We start from the raw sequence: 18,353 nt of genomic DNA on the forward strand, positions 1-18,353 counted from the left end.
GCAATGGATTGTGGACAGATGTACTGGAACTACAGTGGATTGTTGTGTCATTTGACTGTCGAACAGCTTGAACCACTGTGGGTTAAGCCCCACAAGAAGCGGCTGCTTGGCAAGAGCAGCAAAGAGACTTTGCTGCTAGATGGTAAGTGTGGCTGGAAGCTGCTCCCGAAGTGCTGGAGGAACACTTGGAGGCAGCTGTGAGATGCGCCTTCCGCTCCCCACCACCGGCTTTGTGTCAGGGCAGAAGGCCAGAAGAGCTGCTTCCTCTGGCTGGCTGAACTCTGCTGACAGTTGACCCCACAGTGACCAAGTGAGGTACTTGAGGGTGGCTGTCTGAGGCTTCCAGGATCCCTGCTCAATGCCGTAAGTACAGTGCAGCCAAGAGGTCATCCCTATACCCTGCTGAGTGATAAAAATGTGGTGGCCATATAGGACAGGTGAACCAGGACCGGGCCGGTCGACATGCACGTCAGCCAACTTGATCCCAGTTCGGCTGCCCTGCCCTGTCACAGGGATCCCTTTGGTGCACGCTGGCCATGTGGGGTGGGGATGTGGCTGGTTGGCCCACCGGATCCTGCTCACTTGCTCCATGCTGTCGCCATGAGCCCTGGGACTGGGCTGGTGGACCCACGAGTGGACCGATGCAGTCTCAGCTGTGCCACCTGGTGTCTCTGCGGTGAGCCCTGCTGGCTTCCCGTGACAGCACAGGCAGACTTCGGTCCAGCTTAACAGCCGTCTGGAGGAATACATTCCTTCTCAGTTTTGCTTCAGGGCAGAAGCTCTGTTTGTGCAACAGGGAAGAATTTAGAAGAACTCCTAAAGTTCTTCTTCCTTGACCCCAAGGTGCAAACAAGCTCCTGTCCTCACACGCAATCGGCTTAGCTTCCTGCCTCTTTCTCTGGGTTCAAACTGTGTTCGTACAGAGGGAATGAGCGGGCAGCCCTGGCATGTGAAATCAGCTGGAGATTGCAGCTGCCAGGTACCACTGAGCCTGGCTGCCTGTCATCATGGGTCGTCATGAGTTGCTGTTGCGTGCAAACCTGTCCTTTGCCATCTTCTTTCCTGGCTTCCTTTGGACGTGATGTGCTGCTTTTTCTATGCATTTGCTTCAAAATTGTTGTTAGATGCTTTGGGTGCCTGGATAATGAGTTGTTTTAAATAAACAAGCAAATGGAAATAAATATCAGAACAATCATGGGGACAGAAATCCCCCTCCGTTTTTAAAAATAAAGAGGAAGGTTTGCAATGAAGTCCTCCATGCAAAAAGTAAGAGGAGAGGAATATCTATCTATCTATCATCACCAAATTCATCTGATAATCAATCTCTACCATATGTGGGCACTCGCTAGCTGTGGCAGTGTGACAAATATAGCAAAACTGAAAAGCAAGCTACAATGAAAAGGAGAGAAAAAAATCTTTCACTGACCATCTGTGAAAACAAGGCATGTGGCCATTAAATGCAGCGGCCATAAATACGCTCAAATGCTAAGAACCAAATGGCCAAAAGAAAAAAAAGCATGAGAGAGAGAGAGAGAGATGAAAAAGAATAGTAATCTCTAACCTCGAAACAAATCACAATGCTTAAGGCTGAGGAAAAAACAAGTCCGATCTTGGTACTATATCAACTTGACATCTCTTTTCATTCTTGTTATTCTTTTCTTGTCTGAAAAGGAAAATGCTATGATGCAAGGAGAGGTGGGGGAAGAATGAAAACTCTCTCTGTACAGTAGCTCTTCAAATAAACGGCCCTTTTGACGTGAACAATTCTGTGGAGGCCACTGATTGGACGTGCTGAATGGCTGACATTCAGCATGATGGATGGGTGATGGCATAATACCTACACGCCCTGTTGAGGTGTTGTTGCAAGTTGTCTGGACACTGTTGATCGCATTAATGTGAAGCAGATTGCCTGCCTCGCCACCATCCCCTTGCCCCTGTTCGAGTCTCGAGGCCTGTTCAGACATTACCAGCCGAGGGAACATCCATTCTCCACTGAGGAAGGCCTTTGGATATGCAAGGCGCCGAATTTTGTCCAAAGGAACATTGCATGGCAGATCTGGCTGTTCCCATCAGAGGGATTTTGGGGAGTAGAATAGGGCAGGACAGAGATGGGGTGGGTGGGGGTGGGACCCATAGCTCGGGGTCAAGCACACACTTTGGTAGGGTCCATTGGTGCCTTTCAGAATATTCAAGTATATTGGTTATACCCCTATTTGGAAAAGTTGCAAAAGCGGTGGTGATGGGGGGTGGGGGGCAGAATTTCACTGAATATTCTCCAGCCCCCTCCCCCCAAAAATTCTTCAACAGTTTAGGAGTCCCCAAAGGAAGCTCTCGGGGCTCGTTGAGCCAGGTGCAAATGCTGCAGATGGAAATAAAATCACAGAGGTGAAACCGAGCCTACATTCTAGTCAATGTACATTTTACATTCATACTTCAGACTGACTTAAACATAAATAAATGCAATGCTTGGAAGTGAAAACACCCATACGACGGCACCATACGTGAGACAGTTGATGAAATAATGGTAAGATGGGATTAGCGGCCATCTGTTCCCGTGGTACAGCAGAAGGTTCCTACAAGCACGCCATCGGGCCCACCCCCAGCCCCAACTTGGATACATTCACCACATAGCTATTTTCTTAGTGGGACGATCACGCTGGAGCAGAATGGCACATGGGCTGAGCTTGGGCACCCTGTGCTGGACAAATGAAAATTCTGCACAAGCCAAGTGGAATTCTGCAACCTGTGTGCATTACGCCGACAAGCCTATTTTTGCCTAGTGTATTCTGCAACTGGCAGTCGAGTTCTTAAAAGGACCAAGTTCCCAAAACAACCCAAGAGAACAAGCCTTAGAGAAAGGAAGCTGTTGCAGGACCAAAGATCTTAATGTTGGGTTGCTCGTTTCCCAAAGACTGAGCCTTTACTTCCCTTTTTGCGCAGGACAGCTCCACTCTGGTGTCTTAAAGGGTTAATGCTTCTTATCCCCATCCATCAGGCAGCCAGAGAGCCACAGCGAGAATGATGGATTCAAAATTATCACAGGGCTGCCACCCGATATGCTCCCTGCCATTTGTAACCAGTGCTTTTTAGTCAGTGGAACTGACATGCTTTTTTTCATTATTAAACATCCACATTAAGTCAACATTGGTCACTGTCATTCCAAGTCTGGCGTACTATTTAAGGGGAAAGAAGGAGTCTGGAGGAGATGAAGTGCTGTGATTGTGTGCACGTGTGTGCGTGAGCGTCCGTGCGCATTCGCACGTGTGCACGCCAGGGGGATGGGATTGAGAGGGAAAAGCAATCCCGGTTTTGTTCTTTTAAGCTCCCAGAAATAAAACCTGGCTTTTGCGCATGCACAAATCGTAGTTGAATGGGGACCCTTCGTTGCAAACATTTTGTTTGCTGACATTTCACTAGCTCCGGCCAACAAGCTAAGGTGCAAATCTTTTTTGAAAAGGAATGCAAGGCAAGGGATAGTGATGCAAACAGCAGCAAGGACGAAGGTGAAGAGAGAGCCATTTAGGAAGGAGCGTGTCCCTTCTGTAGCCGCAGGCAACGAAGTGGAATGGAAGGAAAGCCCTGCCGGAGCAGGCCAAGGCCCTGTCTAGCTGAGCCTTGTTCCATTCACTCAGTGGCCAAAGAGCTGCTCACAGCTGGGGGGCAGGAGGTGAGGGAAACAGCCCCCTCGTCCCAAATACCCCAGCAACCGGCGTGCTGCCTCTGACAGGAAGGTGAGCAGCCCACACTTCTCACTCAGCGTGGCCCTGCCACCAAAGCACCGAGTGCTCCACTGCAGCATCCATTATGACTTCCTCCAGGGCACAGTGGAATCTCTCAAGCTTCCATGCCCCTTTGCATGCCCCAGCTGTATTCTGCCTCACTGGCTGCTGCTAATTGGGACATGGAGACATATTCTGTGATTTGGTGGCAGAGGGTGTGTGATCCAAGGGGGAAATTTGACAAAGAGGGGTAGCTCCTTCTTACAAATAGCATTAGCTGTACTGTACCAGAGTGGGTGTTGTGTGTGTGTGTGTGCGTGCGTGTTTGCGTGCGTGCATGCCCCTTCATGGATCTCTCCCTAGGAATTGGATAGAGATGGCAGTGCAATCAGGTGAACACCCTTTACCTTTCTCTGACTATAGATACAGAACTGTAGATTTCAGATGCTCAGATAATGGCAACAAGGAGATGATGCTATGGAGTGAGCTCCCCACTGAGGCCTGCCTGGCACCAACTTTATTATGCCTTTGGCACCAGGTAAAGAAGCTGTGGTTTTCCTAGCTGTAATCTATGGCTGTGAAAGCTGGACCATAAGGAAGACTGAGCAACAAAGAATTGAGGCCTTTGAATTGCGGTGCTGGTGGAGACTCCTGTGAGTCCCTTGGACTGCAAGGCGATCAAACCGGTCAGTCCTAGAGGAGATCAACCCTGACTGCTCTTTAGAAGGCCAGATCCTGAAGATGAAACTCAAATACTTTGGCCACCAAATGAGAAGAAAGGACTCACTGGAGAAGAGCCTGATGCTGAGAACAATAGATGGCAAAAGAAGAAGGGGACGGCAGAGGATGAGGTGGCTGGATGGGGTCACTGGAGAGCTGGGCATGGGCATGGTAGTACTCTTGGGGATGGTGGAGGACAGGAGAAACTGGAGGAATGTTGTCCATGGGGTCATGAGGAGTCGGGCATGACTTTGCAACTGAAAAACCAATCTCTCTCTCTCTCTCTCTCTCTCTGTGTGTGTGTGTGTGTGTGAAAGAGAAAAAGATTACTTCTTCAGATGATGCTTCCCCTGTTCTTCTACCAGGAATTGAAAAGATGAATTATGCCTGGCTTTAATTTGAGGGGCCCTGCTTGTGTTCTAGGTAAGCATTAAAAAAGTGGCAAAACATTCTGAAATTTCCAGCTTAAATGGGGATCGGGCTTAAAAGGGTACACAGATCAGGTTGAAAGTATGTGGGCAATGCCTTATGAAAACTCAAAAGCTGCCACTGGGGAAGGGAAAGCAGTTAGATTATTAGCTGGATTATAAATTAGATCATTAGGAAGAGATACTTTAGTGCCACAGAGATCTCAATGACTAAAAGAAACAGAATGAATCAAGGAAACAAATTCAAGTGTGTATAATTCATACAGATATTTTCCACTGAGTTGTAATTCTGATTTTTAGGTCTGAAACATGCAGAGAGTACAAAGTCTTAATCATATAGGGGCTCCTTGAATTGCACAGAATTCTACATAAGGCAATATGGAAAAGTAGATAATTCCCAGTGATAAAGAGGGCAAGGTGACACATTTCTAATGGCGCCCAAGCATGATTTTTTTCTGGGTGATAATCTACACTATTAGAAGCAGGCATTTTTTTTCTGAAAAAGTTATTTTTGTTTAGATACAGCAAGTCTTGAGTTATAATTAACTGGAGGTGACAATTATAAATACAACTGTGTCCCCAGGTTACCAAGAAACCAGAAAAACACAAGCCATGTTCATGTTTCTCTGTTTGGTTGAAACTCTTCCAAGAAAAGTAGAGACATTTTAAAAATATGCTTTATTGCCTCCTCAATTAAAATACGCTTCAATCCAAGCAGTATTCATTATGCACATGTATATAAAATGACAAGATTTCAACCCTTCCCCACATGAAGTAGGGCTCATGTTTAAGAAGATACAGTTCAAGGCAAACTAGAAACATCTTATTTACAATTCTCGTCTGAATAGAAAATATATTTCTAGCATGGTCATGCGCCATGGGAGGCACTCCAGAAATAAGGTTCTTGATGGAATAACTTAGCCATATGTCTTTTCCAGATAATGTGATTTGTGTCGACAACAGAGTATGGTTGCGGTTGTTGATTTACGGAGGACCGACAATGTAGAAGGAAGTTTATGGAGCTTCCTAAGTGGAAATCTCCAGCCCCCTGCTCCCAGAATGCTTACGGTCCAGATTTCAACACTGGCGTGGAAGGAAAGACAAGGGTACTGAGGGATGAATATGAGCAAATTCCTCTATGGGTTCTTAGGAATCAACGAATAGAAAAGACATGCGTTGCTGTGGGATTTCAATCCTTTCTCAGAACTAAGTTCCTGAACAAGCTCGAAAAAGAAAGAGGAGTAAAACCCACAAAATAGCCCTTAACCGTGACTTGCGGGCTGATATTTCAACTACCAGCTCTCAGTGGACCCATGGGCCCCAGAACCCAGTCAGGAACCATCCCCGAGGCCATGAAAGCTGCAACCACTTGGCGCCCTGATAGCTCTCAAGGTGGTGCCCAGTGACCTCTGACCAACTTACTTGGTTCTCATCTAACTTTCTTCCATTGGCTACCATGTCCTATATTCACCTCCTCCTTCAGACTGGACCAGTGTCATAAAAAGCTCTGTGCATAAAGTGTACAAAGATAGGCCTGGTGAGAAGAAAGTGGATAGGGAGACATTTTTCTCTCTCTCTCCTAAAAGTAGGGCCCTGGGTCATGCCATGAAGCCGACTGGTGGAAGAGTCAGGACTGACCTAAGGAAATCCTTCCTCATATGGTGCACAGTTAAGCCATGGAATTTACATCCACAAGATGCAGTGATGGCCACCAATCTGGGAGGCTTTAAACTGGGTTGGATAAATTCATAGAGGAGAAGGCTATCCAAGGTGGCTCATCCCAGTGGCTACAGGTCAACCTTCAGTATCCTGACCTGTGAGCCTTTGTGCTCATGTCCTGCTTGTGCACCTCCCAGGGGCAACTGGTTGGTCACTGTCTGGACAGAACACCGGACTGGATGGACATGATGATCCAGCACAGCTCCTCTGATGTTCTTAAGGTTGCCTACAGGTTATTAATCCATTTAGCTCAGTACTGTCTCCACTGACTGGCAGCAGCCCCCCGGATCCCAGAGAGGGAGTCTGGTGCATGCCAAGCATCGCTCCACCACTCAGCTCTGGCCCACTCCATGGCAGACCGCCTGAGAGACAGCTGGTTGCTGCTGCTTCATCAAACTTTCTCAGCTACCCGCTTAACTTGCTCTGACCCTGCTATCCCTTCCAGCTTTTCCTATCTCTCCTTGCCTGTGCAAGTAGAAAGAGGAATGGAACAGAAGTCTCTAGGCCACTGAGATACCTTGCAAGATAAGGTTAGGTTATCTCCCCCGGAATGGGACTAGGGAGAACAGCAGAGGCACTGTTGCTTTTGGTGTGGTACACACACATTTGATTTGCCCCCTTCTTCTCAGTGGTCAACCCATTTTGACAGGTTTTGGAACTATAAACTATCTCAACTCGCTTAGGACTGGACACAACCATTCACTTTTGATGGTGAAGAGTTTTGGCAGAGTCTGGAATCAAGCCATCTTGCTCCGGAGAAAAGAGCCCAGAACATTCTGTTTGACCACAGATATGTGGTTATCTTGAAAGCACATCTACAAACAGAATCCTTCCTTTTGGCTCTGACATGGCCCCCAGATGTGGTCCAAAGTTTGGAGGATGTTTGGCTTGCCTTTACACTTCCAACTCAGCCTAACAAAATAGGATGCATTTTGTCCGTAGTCCCTGGTCAGGATTTGCTGTTACCCCACACACCCTCGCTGGACTTATCAGAATTCCTCTGATACTGTCGCCTAAGCAGCAGCCCCCTAAATTAATCTCAGGCGTTTGCTGAGGGGAGAAACTCGGTGGCAGCTTCTCTAGGCACACAACCCTGGAAGGGGATCTCCCCATGACATCCGCACGCCGAGATGAAGGAAGGAAACGAGCAGGGGAGACGAGGGCGGCCGAGCCCTGACGATCGGCAAGCGGCAGCCGAAAGTGAATGCAGATGAAGGCTGGCGCTCCCGTTACTTAATCAAAAAGGCTGAAGCGGAGTCACCAGGGCCGGCGCAAAGTCATGTGTTAGAGCAACAGCTGATCTGTATTAAAGAAGATTAACTCTCAGTGCCACGGTGGAGGGCCCTGGATTATTTTATGTACTTCCCTTGCCATACAAGCCGTCAGCACAATTACTGCCCTCCGAAGTGAATGACTGATCTGTAACCACAGCTAAGCAGCAGGCTGCTTAGGGGCCTGGCCTGCCTCATGAAGATGAATTTCCATACCATCAAAGCGCTTTTAATGGGCTCCCTGATCCCAACCACAAGGCCCCGCTTTGCAAGCATAGAGAGCTCAGGATGAAGGCTTCCTGTCCAAAAGGATTTGGTCGGTTGTCACTTGACAATTCCCAGCCAGCACAAGGGAGGGGAGTGGGGGCAGACAGTAGAGGAGAGATAGGTAGACTTGTCTCTGGTTTGGAGGATTAAAGAGGGAGAGAGAGGGAGACAGAGACAGAAGAGTACAGATGCTTTCTGAATGCAACCAACTGCTGTATCCACAGCTGAATTCAATGCGCTTAACAAATAACGGCAATTTAGCTGTGCTTGTGAGGAATAGCTCGAGTCACTTTGCATTAGCATCTGGCTGAGTGTTAAAGTCATTTCTACATGGGGAGCAGAGAAAAGGAATTTCTGCTCCGAGCATCCTTTCAAGAATGCTTAAATATTTGAATATAAATTCCTTTGTGCTTGTGATCACTTCGTCTTATATCTGACACTCCACTTTCTCCCCATGTGGTACCATTCTCTCCTTCCCCACTTCCTTCCTGGCGCTCTTCAATCCGTGACACTGTCAACATCGACTCTTCACGCTCCTCCCTGCCTGTTCCCATCCTTGTTCCCCTCCCCACAAGCAAAGCTTCTCTTTATTCCTCCAAAATAGGTCTTACGTAGTGGTCGACATCTATTATGCCAAGAGCACTTTTTTCTTCCTCTCCCTTTCTTTCTTTCTTTTTTGTCTTTGGCAATCCTCTCCTGAAAATGCCTGAAATTGCTGCAATTTCTTTTTATTTTACGCAAGCTGGGGTTTGCTCACTTAGCCCACTTCACCTGTGGGTCGCTCCATTGCTGAATTTGCTGGTAGCATACAGATGGGGTGTGGAGCGATGGGAGCTTCCCCCTCTAAAATCAAGAGGCAATTGCTCTCTTCCTCCTGAAACTGGCCACATAAGAAGAAACATAGGAAGGGTCATACTGGATCAGAACATCTAGTTCACAATTATTGTGCAATTTGTGTGAGAGATAGCAGGCGATTTGTTTGGAAGTTGCACTCTCTAATTACATAGCTGCCCCCTCCCAATCCAAGAGCACTTTTGGGATGGGGTTTGTTTACAGAGCCACTTACAAATCAAAGAAGAAAGAGACAGAAGAGAACACCAATATAAAACATCCATATGCAAATGTACATTGCAAATGTATAAAGTTGTGACTTTAGAAATGATGCCTACTATTTAAATAGAAATATACTCTGTCTGTCTCTGCGTGGTGGGGGAGACTGCTTGGGTGCGCAGCCTATGGCCCAGGTAGTCTTGTGGATGAACAGCCTCAAGGCCCCTATTCCCCCTCCTTATTGTGGTTTCATTTTTAACGAGAGGTCCTGGGGACACCTCATTCCATAGAGGATGAAGTCAAATAAAGGTCTGTCCCCTGGATGCCTCCAGAGCAAAGGTCTTCTCCAGATAGGCCACCTGGCCACTCTTGATCCAGGGTCAAAACGGCATCTCCAGATCAAATTCCCCACTCCTGGCACCTGCTTAGTCTTCCCATGTCAGGGACATCCAATGTCACATCGAGGAGAAATCTTCCTGCAAAGGCTTCACAGCTCAAGGTCGGTTCTACTAGCTGTTCTGAAAGGACAGGTGGAACCTAGATGCCTGCATATGCTTTTTCAGCAGCAGGTGCTGCTGCATGATTTCTAGGACATCTTGTACAGCTCTCTTTAAAAGAAGGCACTCTTTCCATGTTTAGAGATGCTCTTTTTCATTTTCACAAGGGTAAGTCCTGGCACTGAAAAGAGGTTCTGGGCCCAAGCCCAACTCTAATTAAATGCACTTCACCATGTACTGTTATTGATCCTGGGCAGATCTAAGAAGTTTGTCTCATTCTGAGAAAATAAAACTCTTGAAGCATAGGAAATGCTCTTACACACATATAACAACAAATACCAGAGATGTACAGAATTATATTTCTGGCCCAGTGCAGAGCCAACTATACAACTGTGTCATGGAGGAAAAAGCTACGTATTACAGATTCCCTGTTACAAGATTTCTCACATTCAGTGCCAGATCATGCCTCGCTTGTGTGTGTTTGGTGAACCAAATTGTCTCCAGTCTTATATGCAGGGTAAAAATTACAAGTTACACAAATTTTGAAAGTTATTTCCTAGTTTTTCTTTATTCTAAAGTAAGTACAAAGGCCCCTGATATGGGTTAAGGGCCAGCATAATTTTGGAGTGCAGGCTGAATTAAATCATTAATTAACCATACTTCTATCCTGCCCAGTAGTCTCTGAGTAGTTCAGAACAATTAAAACCAACATACAACCCAAGATAGGCTATACGACCTTAGAAGTTTAAACCTACAGTATGAAACAAGAAGCAGAAACCAATGTAAGAGCTAGCAGCCCTCCAAAGTTTAAAATACAGTAAAGATTTAAAAGAGCAATCCTTCCAGCCCCTGTCTCATCCCTCCAGAAATTCATCCCCCTCCCAGAAGGTTGTATATGCTAGTTAAAGAAACAACGAAAACCTCCGAGGCTTTCCTTCCTTTAACTGCCATGGAGGGAGAGGGAAGGGAAGAGCTGAGGTGGAAAGGAGAAACCTCCCCCTTTGACCCATGATGGGGTGAACTGAGATAAGGGATTCAGACACCCGAAGCAATAAAAGGAGATGCATGCAATGTAATTCGTGGAAAGTGGAATTCAACTCTGAGCCAGAGAATTACCTCATCCAGCCCAGGATGGTCTGCAGTGATAATAGTGTATGACTTTGATCAGCACCGCATGGGTTCAGATCATGCTCAGTCACAGAACTCTGCTGACAGCCATCTTCCTTTTTCTGAATCATGTATGCCCTGGCTCCCAGCTGAACCTTTCCAAGGTGGCTAACAACAATAGCCCAACACAAAACCCCAAACAAATTAATTCCCAAACAGCCATTTCTTTTTTAAAGCTCCAGGTATTGCTATAATGTTAGAATATTATAATGCTCTAATATTGTTAATGAGAGATGTATGTAAGTGCTTATTTCCTCAGGTTTCACATTCCCAATGGATCGAAGTCTAAGTAGGAAAGCTGGAAACTATTCATTATATGTTCGTTTTGGAAAACACAATATTGTTAACCTAAGCAAGGTGGGTTCCCTCAATTTCAGGTTATGCCTAAGTATCTGGTTATTTCTGCCTATTGCTTCGAAGGGGAACAGGCAGAACTGGGTATAGCATTCACATCAATGGGTCCTGAAGCGAGAGTTCAGAATTGCTGACTTCCTGCATAGGCCAGGCATTGGTGGGAGTTTATTATTTATTTATATTTATACATGTATTTATAGGCCTCCTGTAACTGCCCAGGCCTTCCTAGGTGGCCTACAGTACATAGAATTTATTAAACAAAACACAACACATTAAAATCTATTGGAATACAATGAATGAAAGCCTCTATGAAAGCAGCATAAAAGAGGCCACAGCATTCAGGCTAAGTATTAAAAAAATCCTTAAAAGGTAGTTGTCAGACTTTTGTTTTGCATAGAATTGTGCCTTAAGCCACTTCTCAAGGTGAGGCCTTGGAACAGCAACATGCAAAAATACCCAAGGCTAGATAGAAGGACGCAGAACCCCTTCAGACAAATGCATCGATCCTGCAGCGATGCACAAGCCTGGTCTCACCTGAAGGCATCAGGGAAGTGGGGGGTGTTGTATTAATTTACCCTGCCTTTCCACCAAAAGAAATGGCAACTAGGTGGCATGCAACCCGGAATAAAACTGGATGAAAGCAAGAATGAAAATATGCACTGAAATACAAGAAAAACACAAGCCTCCTTGACTACAAAAAAAGCACCCAGCCCAGCAGACCTGCTTAAACGTCTCAGGCCTGATTGAATAGAACGCTCTTAGCTGAACAGAAGGGCAGCAGAGAGAGGGCAACCCTGGCCTTTCTAGGTCCTGGGAGTGGCCACCAAGAAGGTTCTGTCTTGTGACACCACCACATGAACCTCCAATGTCGAGAAGGTGTCGAGAAAAAGTTAATGGAGAATTTGTGTTGAAGAATGCAAGTGGTCTCTGAGCGGTAGATAAGGAGTGACGAAGTTGATAGCTGTGTGATGGGTGTCTGAAAATGCAGGTGTGAAGAAGGAAACCAGCAAAGATTGCTCAGATTTTGGACAATTTCTGGCCTTCTTTTCCCTCAAAGGGAATTAGCAGTGCCTTGGTCTGATCCAGCAGGAACCTTAGGTTTGGTTTGGTCACACTGATCAGTGGACCTGGGACAGTGAGTGGGAATCAACATGGCATCCAAGGATGGAATTCCTTCCCACTGTTCATTTATCATGTAGATATGATGTTTTCTCCTGTGAGCACTTTTAACTTTCCTTCCACCATCCCAATTTGGCTGATAGACCTCCATTGGCAAAGTTGTGAATATGGCAGAGCAAGGCACACAGAGAATCCATTCACACACTCGGCAAGGGGCAGGAAAAGCTGTTACTGTGAAAATTCACAGGAGAGTCTTGGGACAGGGGGACATAAGAACATGCTCTGGGAAATTACAAACTACTGCATATTGTGGAAGAGAGTGCTATGGCTCTGCCATTTGCTGGGACTTTCTTATTCTTTGAGATTTGATTTCCAGTTCTTTCTCATCCATGAAACTCCCAGGAAGTCCTCAGTGAATGACCATGTCCTTTAAGCGATGTCTCATGAACAAACGACTCCATGAGGTTTGCTTCTGCTGACACTCATGGGTTGGCCTTTATGAGAAATGGGAATATTTCCCTAATATTTCATTATCTCTAATAGGACATTAGTTCAGTCACTCAAACCTCCGCCTGGCACAGAAATAAAGGTGGGATAAAAAGATGGTCATCCAAAAAAATCACCTTTCCCCCAATTTCTATTCCATTGTTCCTCCAAGAAGCTTCTGGCGATCTCACCCTCTATGTTCTGTCCTTACAACAGTGCTGAGCTTTGTCCAAGAAATGGAGACTGGCTAATGTCGCCCAGTGAGCTCCATGGCTAATTGGGATGAAATGGGTCTCCCAAACTCAGCTCAGGGTGTTGACCACTACACCACACTTCTCTGCACTGGAAATAAAGAGTCCAACCGGACTGCCCAAATGCTTTGATGACTGCTAAGGAAAAGCCAAAGGCTACTCCTAAACCAGCCTTTTATTCCCCAGCAAAGTGCCGGCATAGGAATTCCGATTTCTGTATATCTAGCTGCCTGCTACAGTATATGAAATGCAAAAGAGAGAGAGAGAGAGAGAGAGAGAGAGAGAGAGAGAGAGAGAGAGAGAGAGAGAGAGAGAGAGAGAGCACAAAATCATAAACAGAGAACAGCTGGATTGGACCAAAGGCCTATCTGGGCTAGCATTCTGTAGCCATGGCAGCCAGCCACATGACTCCAAAAGCCTGCAAGCAATGGACCCGCGTAGCCATCCTGCTGGGCTGTGGGACCTCAGGCCAGAGCCAACCCTCTGGGGGTCCTCCTCTAGCCCTCCTGCTTTCCCTGAGCTGCATGTCCTAATGCTTGCTTACCGGTAGCTAGCACTACAAGGTTTTGTTGCTTGCTAGCTTGGCTGCGTTTTGCTCGGCACTGTGAGCATGCCCTTTTTGCAGAAGCTTCTCTAAAACAGAATGTGGATCTTTGGCTGAACTTGCCTCCGGGCAGTGGCAGGACTGCCCTGACTTGCCATGATGATGAGCAGCTATCCATCAACTGATCCGTCATGGATTGGCCAGTCCTACTGGAAAGGGCTCTCTCGCTGTGCTCCCCAGCAAATGAAATTCAGTGGTACATGACTTCTGGACAAAGATTACCCTAATGACTAGAAGCCCTCAGTATAATTATCCTTCATGAATGGGCCCAAACGGGTTCAAGCTCAGCCAAGCAACTGGCTGCCCCTGTATCCTGTGGCACCATGTGCCAGGAGCTATTTTCCCCTAATGGCTTCCGGGCATTTCTGATTTTGCTAAGTCATCTAACATGCCTTGGCAGAGAACATCTCTTGCTATTGGGATACATGCACAACAGGGTCATGAGGGCCATGCTGCCCACAATGCTTTTGCCCCCAAACAGCCTGAGTCATATCTTCACTTCTGCTCATCTCCCTCACCCACGTCAGTATTGGCCCTCAGAGCCCAATTTCTCATTTGGATCCAGGTTCTGCAAGGACCAGAATGCATGAGAATTGAGCACATGTCATGATAGTGTTTTCCTGCTCCCACCGCTTCGCCAAGAGCTTAAAAGGGTTTAATTCTCTACTGCCTTTAAGTCTGTGGGTTGATGTAGGATGGAAGAAAGGAAGGAAGGAGAGGCAGAGCTGAGCACTGCAGAACAAAGAAGGTAACTCAAAGGCTAGAATCATAACTAATGGGCCTGAGCTTCCATAGCAGAAGCTCCAGCTGGCCTTTTATGACATTTTTATCCCAACTTTCCTCCCATGTGCTCACATATTTTCCTCACAGTGACCCAGAAATGTATATCATGCTGCAACACAGTGACCAGGCCAAGGAGACCTTCAGGACCTTCTCCTTCATGGAGATCCTGGAAGCTCCTCCTCTTCCTCCTTCGATTTTCAAATTGGCAAACATGCATACCTCTGCATACCTAGGGAGATTGTAGAATATGCAGGAACGAGTGGGTTTTTTTTGGAGGGGCAGCCTCACTTAACTTCCAAGCTAGGCAGTCAATCATTAGCCAGCATTATGAAGTGTAAACACAGGGTGAACCTGGAGGAAACTCAGATGTGTTTTTATTTATTTATTTAGAATTTTTGTATGCCATCCCATTGCATAGCCTCAGGACGGCTTACATAAAATAAACAAATGCAATACATATAATACAAATAAAATCCAGATTCACCCTGTGTTCTGTGGTCCTGTGTCCTGCACCCCCAAGATACTTTTTCTTGGGTAAATGGTGCTACACCTCTTGAGAGTGACCTTTGGCCCATGGGTCAGGAGCCATGGGAAGCCCTCAGCCTCTCTCCACGGAGGGCGAGGAAGCATCACCCACTCTTCCTCTCTGCCCAGCTGATCAGCCATCTTATGGGTGGCAGAGTCCAAGACGGCTGGTTCTCCATTGCTATTAGCTTTAACCTTCCCCTGCCCTCTCTGATTCCTCCAGGCAAGTGTGTGAGTGAATAAACGCATACCTTAGCCATATCAACTGCCTGCTCTGCAACTTTGGAGTTCCTGCAGGCTTCTTCAGCCACAAGACAGGGCTTCATCCAAAGCGGGGTGCGGGGGAGCTTTCCCAGTACTGTCAAACACAAGTACCTCATCTAACCTATTCTTTCACCCCCTGAACATTTCTGAAGTATCCAGAAATAATTCAAGTTGTCAGGACACCAGTTGATGAGGTCAACAACTGCCATATTCTCAACTATTACGTACAACTTGAATGGCATCTGGTGCAGAGGTTATGGGTATATTGCATTTCATGGCCAATGTCAGTATCTCTAGGAGCGTGATAAAGGAGCACGGCCCACCTGGTTTTACACATATGGGTCCCTTATCGGGTAGGCCCTTGACGTAAGCTCAGTTTTGGTCCTGCCTCTTTGCTCCCGCAAGACGGCCCTGCGTAATGGCCAGAGAACCTCGTTGACTGAGAAGTGCCTCCAGATCAATGAGGGTCTAGATGCGGCACCTTAGCATAATGGCTAACGCTGGACTGCTGCAAGTGCTCTGTAAGGTGCAACCTCCTTCAGTATCTCCACGCTTTGGAAGAAAATGCTGGGACAAAGGGCCAGGGCTGCAATGTCTCAAGGAAATCTCTCCTCCCAGCAGGGCCCCAGACGGAGATCCTGGGACTGACCTTGTCTGTCCTGCAGTTATTCAGCCCAAGGTTGTTTGCCACAGCAACCTTCCCATCAAGCACCTGTTGCTCCCGCCGTAGCTGCTCCTTCATCTGCCGGGCCTCCTGGATTGCCTTGGTAACAGCATCGTGATCGTTCAAGTAACCTGACGACGTGATAGAGGAAAGGATATCTGGAAAAGGAGCGAGAAGGGATAAGGGACACAAACATAAGCAGGGTTACCAGGGAACAGGATGAGCTATTATCATCAAAACACTTGAATGTTGCCTTCTCTAATGGATGTTGGACAACAAGCAAGCTCATCGGCTGGTAGTGCCTTGCAAATTATTAGGGTCCCTCCTTTTGCGGTAGGAGAAGTTGCATTTTTCAACCATGCTTTGATCTAAATTCTGAAATCAAGATTACAGTGTTGGTCTGCTACTGTAACTGCACTGAAATTTGCATAAAGAACCATTCCCCTCACCTTGATCAAAAAAAGGAAAGCAAAACATTTATTGCTTGGTGCAAGTGCACACAGTGAGGATCTATTGACAAGCATGTTAGCTATTTCATTTCATTTTGTTGTTTCCATTTCCCATTCAAGGGACCAAAGCTCCCAATGACATGCCTTTGCCACCTTAAAAGTCCATGAAAAGCCTTCCACTGGGGTACGCCTGTGAAAGCAACAAAGACTTCTGGAAGAGTCTAGAAACAAGCCAAGGAAGTCTACTGGCACGTGTGTGTGTGTGTGTGTGTGTGTGTGTGTGTGTGTGTGTGTGTGGCCTCATGCCTTCAGAGGCTGGTGGCCAATGCAGCCAGCACGACAGTCAGAACTCTTGGAGAGATGAAGGAGGGCTAAGCAAGAGATCTGTCTCATTAAGTTCCTCTGCTGATCAAGGAAAGGAAAGGGTTTGGAGCTCTAGACCTGAAAGGCTCCAGTTCGGTTCGGGAGCTGGTCTGAGCAAGTTATGTGCAATAGGAACTCTTTTCGGTGCTGTAATGGTCAGCCAGCCTGGCCCTGTGGACTCCCCTTTGGGACTTGATCTGCAAAGGAGGCACTGAATTGCCTTCCTTTCCTTCTCCATTCTGCTGCATGGGCAGCATATCATTCAGAAAACCTTTGCTGGACTACATAAATCGGCAATAAGATGTGCACTTTATCATGCAAGGAAGTTAGGAGACAGAAGAACCAACAAGGTCCTGTGTCTATTTACTGACAGGTAAGTCCCACCGAGTTCTCAAACAAGCGATTGCATGGGACTGTAGTGCAAGAAACTGGGCGGCAATGCTCAGCAGAAAGAATATGCTTTTCTCTATACAGCAAGTAAATAATGGAAGGAACTCATAACCAAAACTGATGGAAATGGCCACCGGTAAGAAAAGGGAAGAAGGAGGGGAAATTCAGAGCGCTGCGCTGGCCATGCATACCAGAGTACCTGGAGGGGGTTTCTATTTGTGCCGCGCGGATGCCATGTGCCAGGGGCTGGGCATACCTTTATCCATACATTTGCATTGGACTGGCCTGTTCTGGAAGTTGGCTGGGTAGACTTTATCCAGAACTACATGAACAGGCATGGACATTTTATGTTCTTTGAAAGACTCATAGGCAGCACTGAAAGCAACAAGTTAAACACCAAAAGCCTGGGTCAATGGAAAAACGTTAGCTTGCGAACCTGGGCATCATGTGAGCAGCCTGGGGAAGAACGTTCCAGAGTGGAGGGGCCAGCTGGCAAAGTCCCTTTCCCAGGCCGCTGGCCACCTAAACTTTGTCCACGAGGAACTGATCACCCATGAATGCCATTTGGATAATATGTCTATTGGGGAAGCACTAGGACAGGACCTAACATTACATATTGGTACTATTTCAGCACTGTATTAAAATAAAATGTTGGACAGTAAATTTGAGAAGCATAATTGCATTTACCTGGGCAGACAGGACCATCTTATTATTCACAGTGTGCGTGTGTCTCTCTCTCTCTATGTCTGTGGGAATAAAATATGCTACACCCCTTCCTGTAGCCTTGCAAATACCTTAATAAAGCACAGGTGATACTGCTCTCCTGTGAGATACGAGGACAGAACAGCTAAAATTCTGCCACAGATGTCACCCTCTGCCACAACCCCACAGTGTGCACTTCAACGCACCACCTGCCTTTCAAAAGCACGCAAGACTTTAGACTGATTCCCAGTCTGCTAAAGCTCGGTCAGATGCTCAATTGTTTTGCTCCAGTTCTCTCGTTCTCTCTCTCTCTCTCTCGCGTGCACACACACACACTAGCTTTTAGAGTCCTGCTTAAACATTCACTTTTCTTTGACTCTAAATATGTGACTTGGATTCCCCCCCCCCATGCTAACTCCGATCCCCTGCGCACACACACAGCTCTAGCCTGTCATAAATTATCCTCATTAAGATCTGCATTAAGATCATGTTTTACAGCTCACACGCATAAAGACTTCATATCCTGGGTCTATTGAGATGTAAGCATATGAGCGGAGTGGA

At 46.6% G+C, this 18,353-nt stretch overlaps 1 protein-coding gene across 2 annotated transcripts in view; it reads right to left on the bottom strand.

Moving 5' to 3' along the window:
* SOX5 (SRY-box transcription factor 5) overlaps nucleotides 1-18,353 on the bottom strand; it is a 349,663-nt gene that overhangs the window by 32,954 nt on the left and 298,356 nt on the right. The window contains exon 9 of one of the 2 annotated variants that reach the window (XM_044452207.1): nucleotides 15,937-16,046. In XM_044452207.1, coding sequence (XP_044308142.1) covers nucleotides 15,937-16,046 — 110 coding nt within the window. Of the gene's footprint in view, nucleotides 1-15,873; nucleotides 16,047-18,353 lie in introns of both variants that reach the window. The other variant, XM_044452206.1, reaches the window with a different exon arrangement.

The sequence above is a fragment of the Varanus komodoensis genome, unplaced genomic scaffold (genome assembly GCF_004798865.1).
Source record: "Varanus komodoensis strain SLA01 unplaced genomic scaffold, ASM479886v1 scaffold70, whole genome shotgun sequence".
In the NCBI taxonomy this organism is placed as follows: domain Eukaryota; kingdom Metazoa; phylum Chordata; class Lepidosauria; order Squamata; family Varanidae; genus Varanus; species Varanus komodoensis.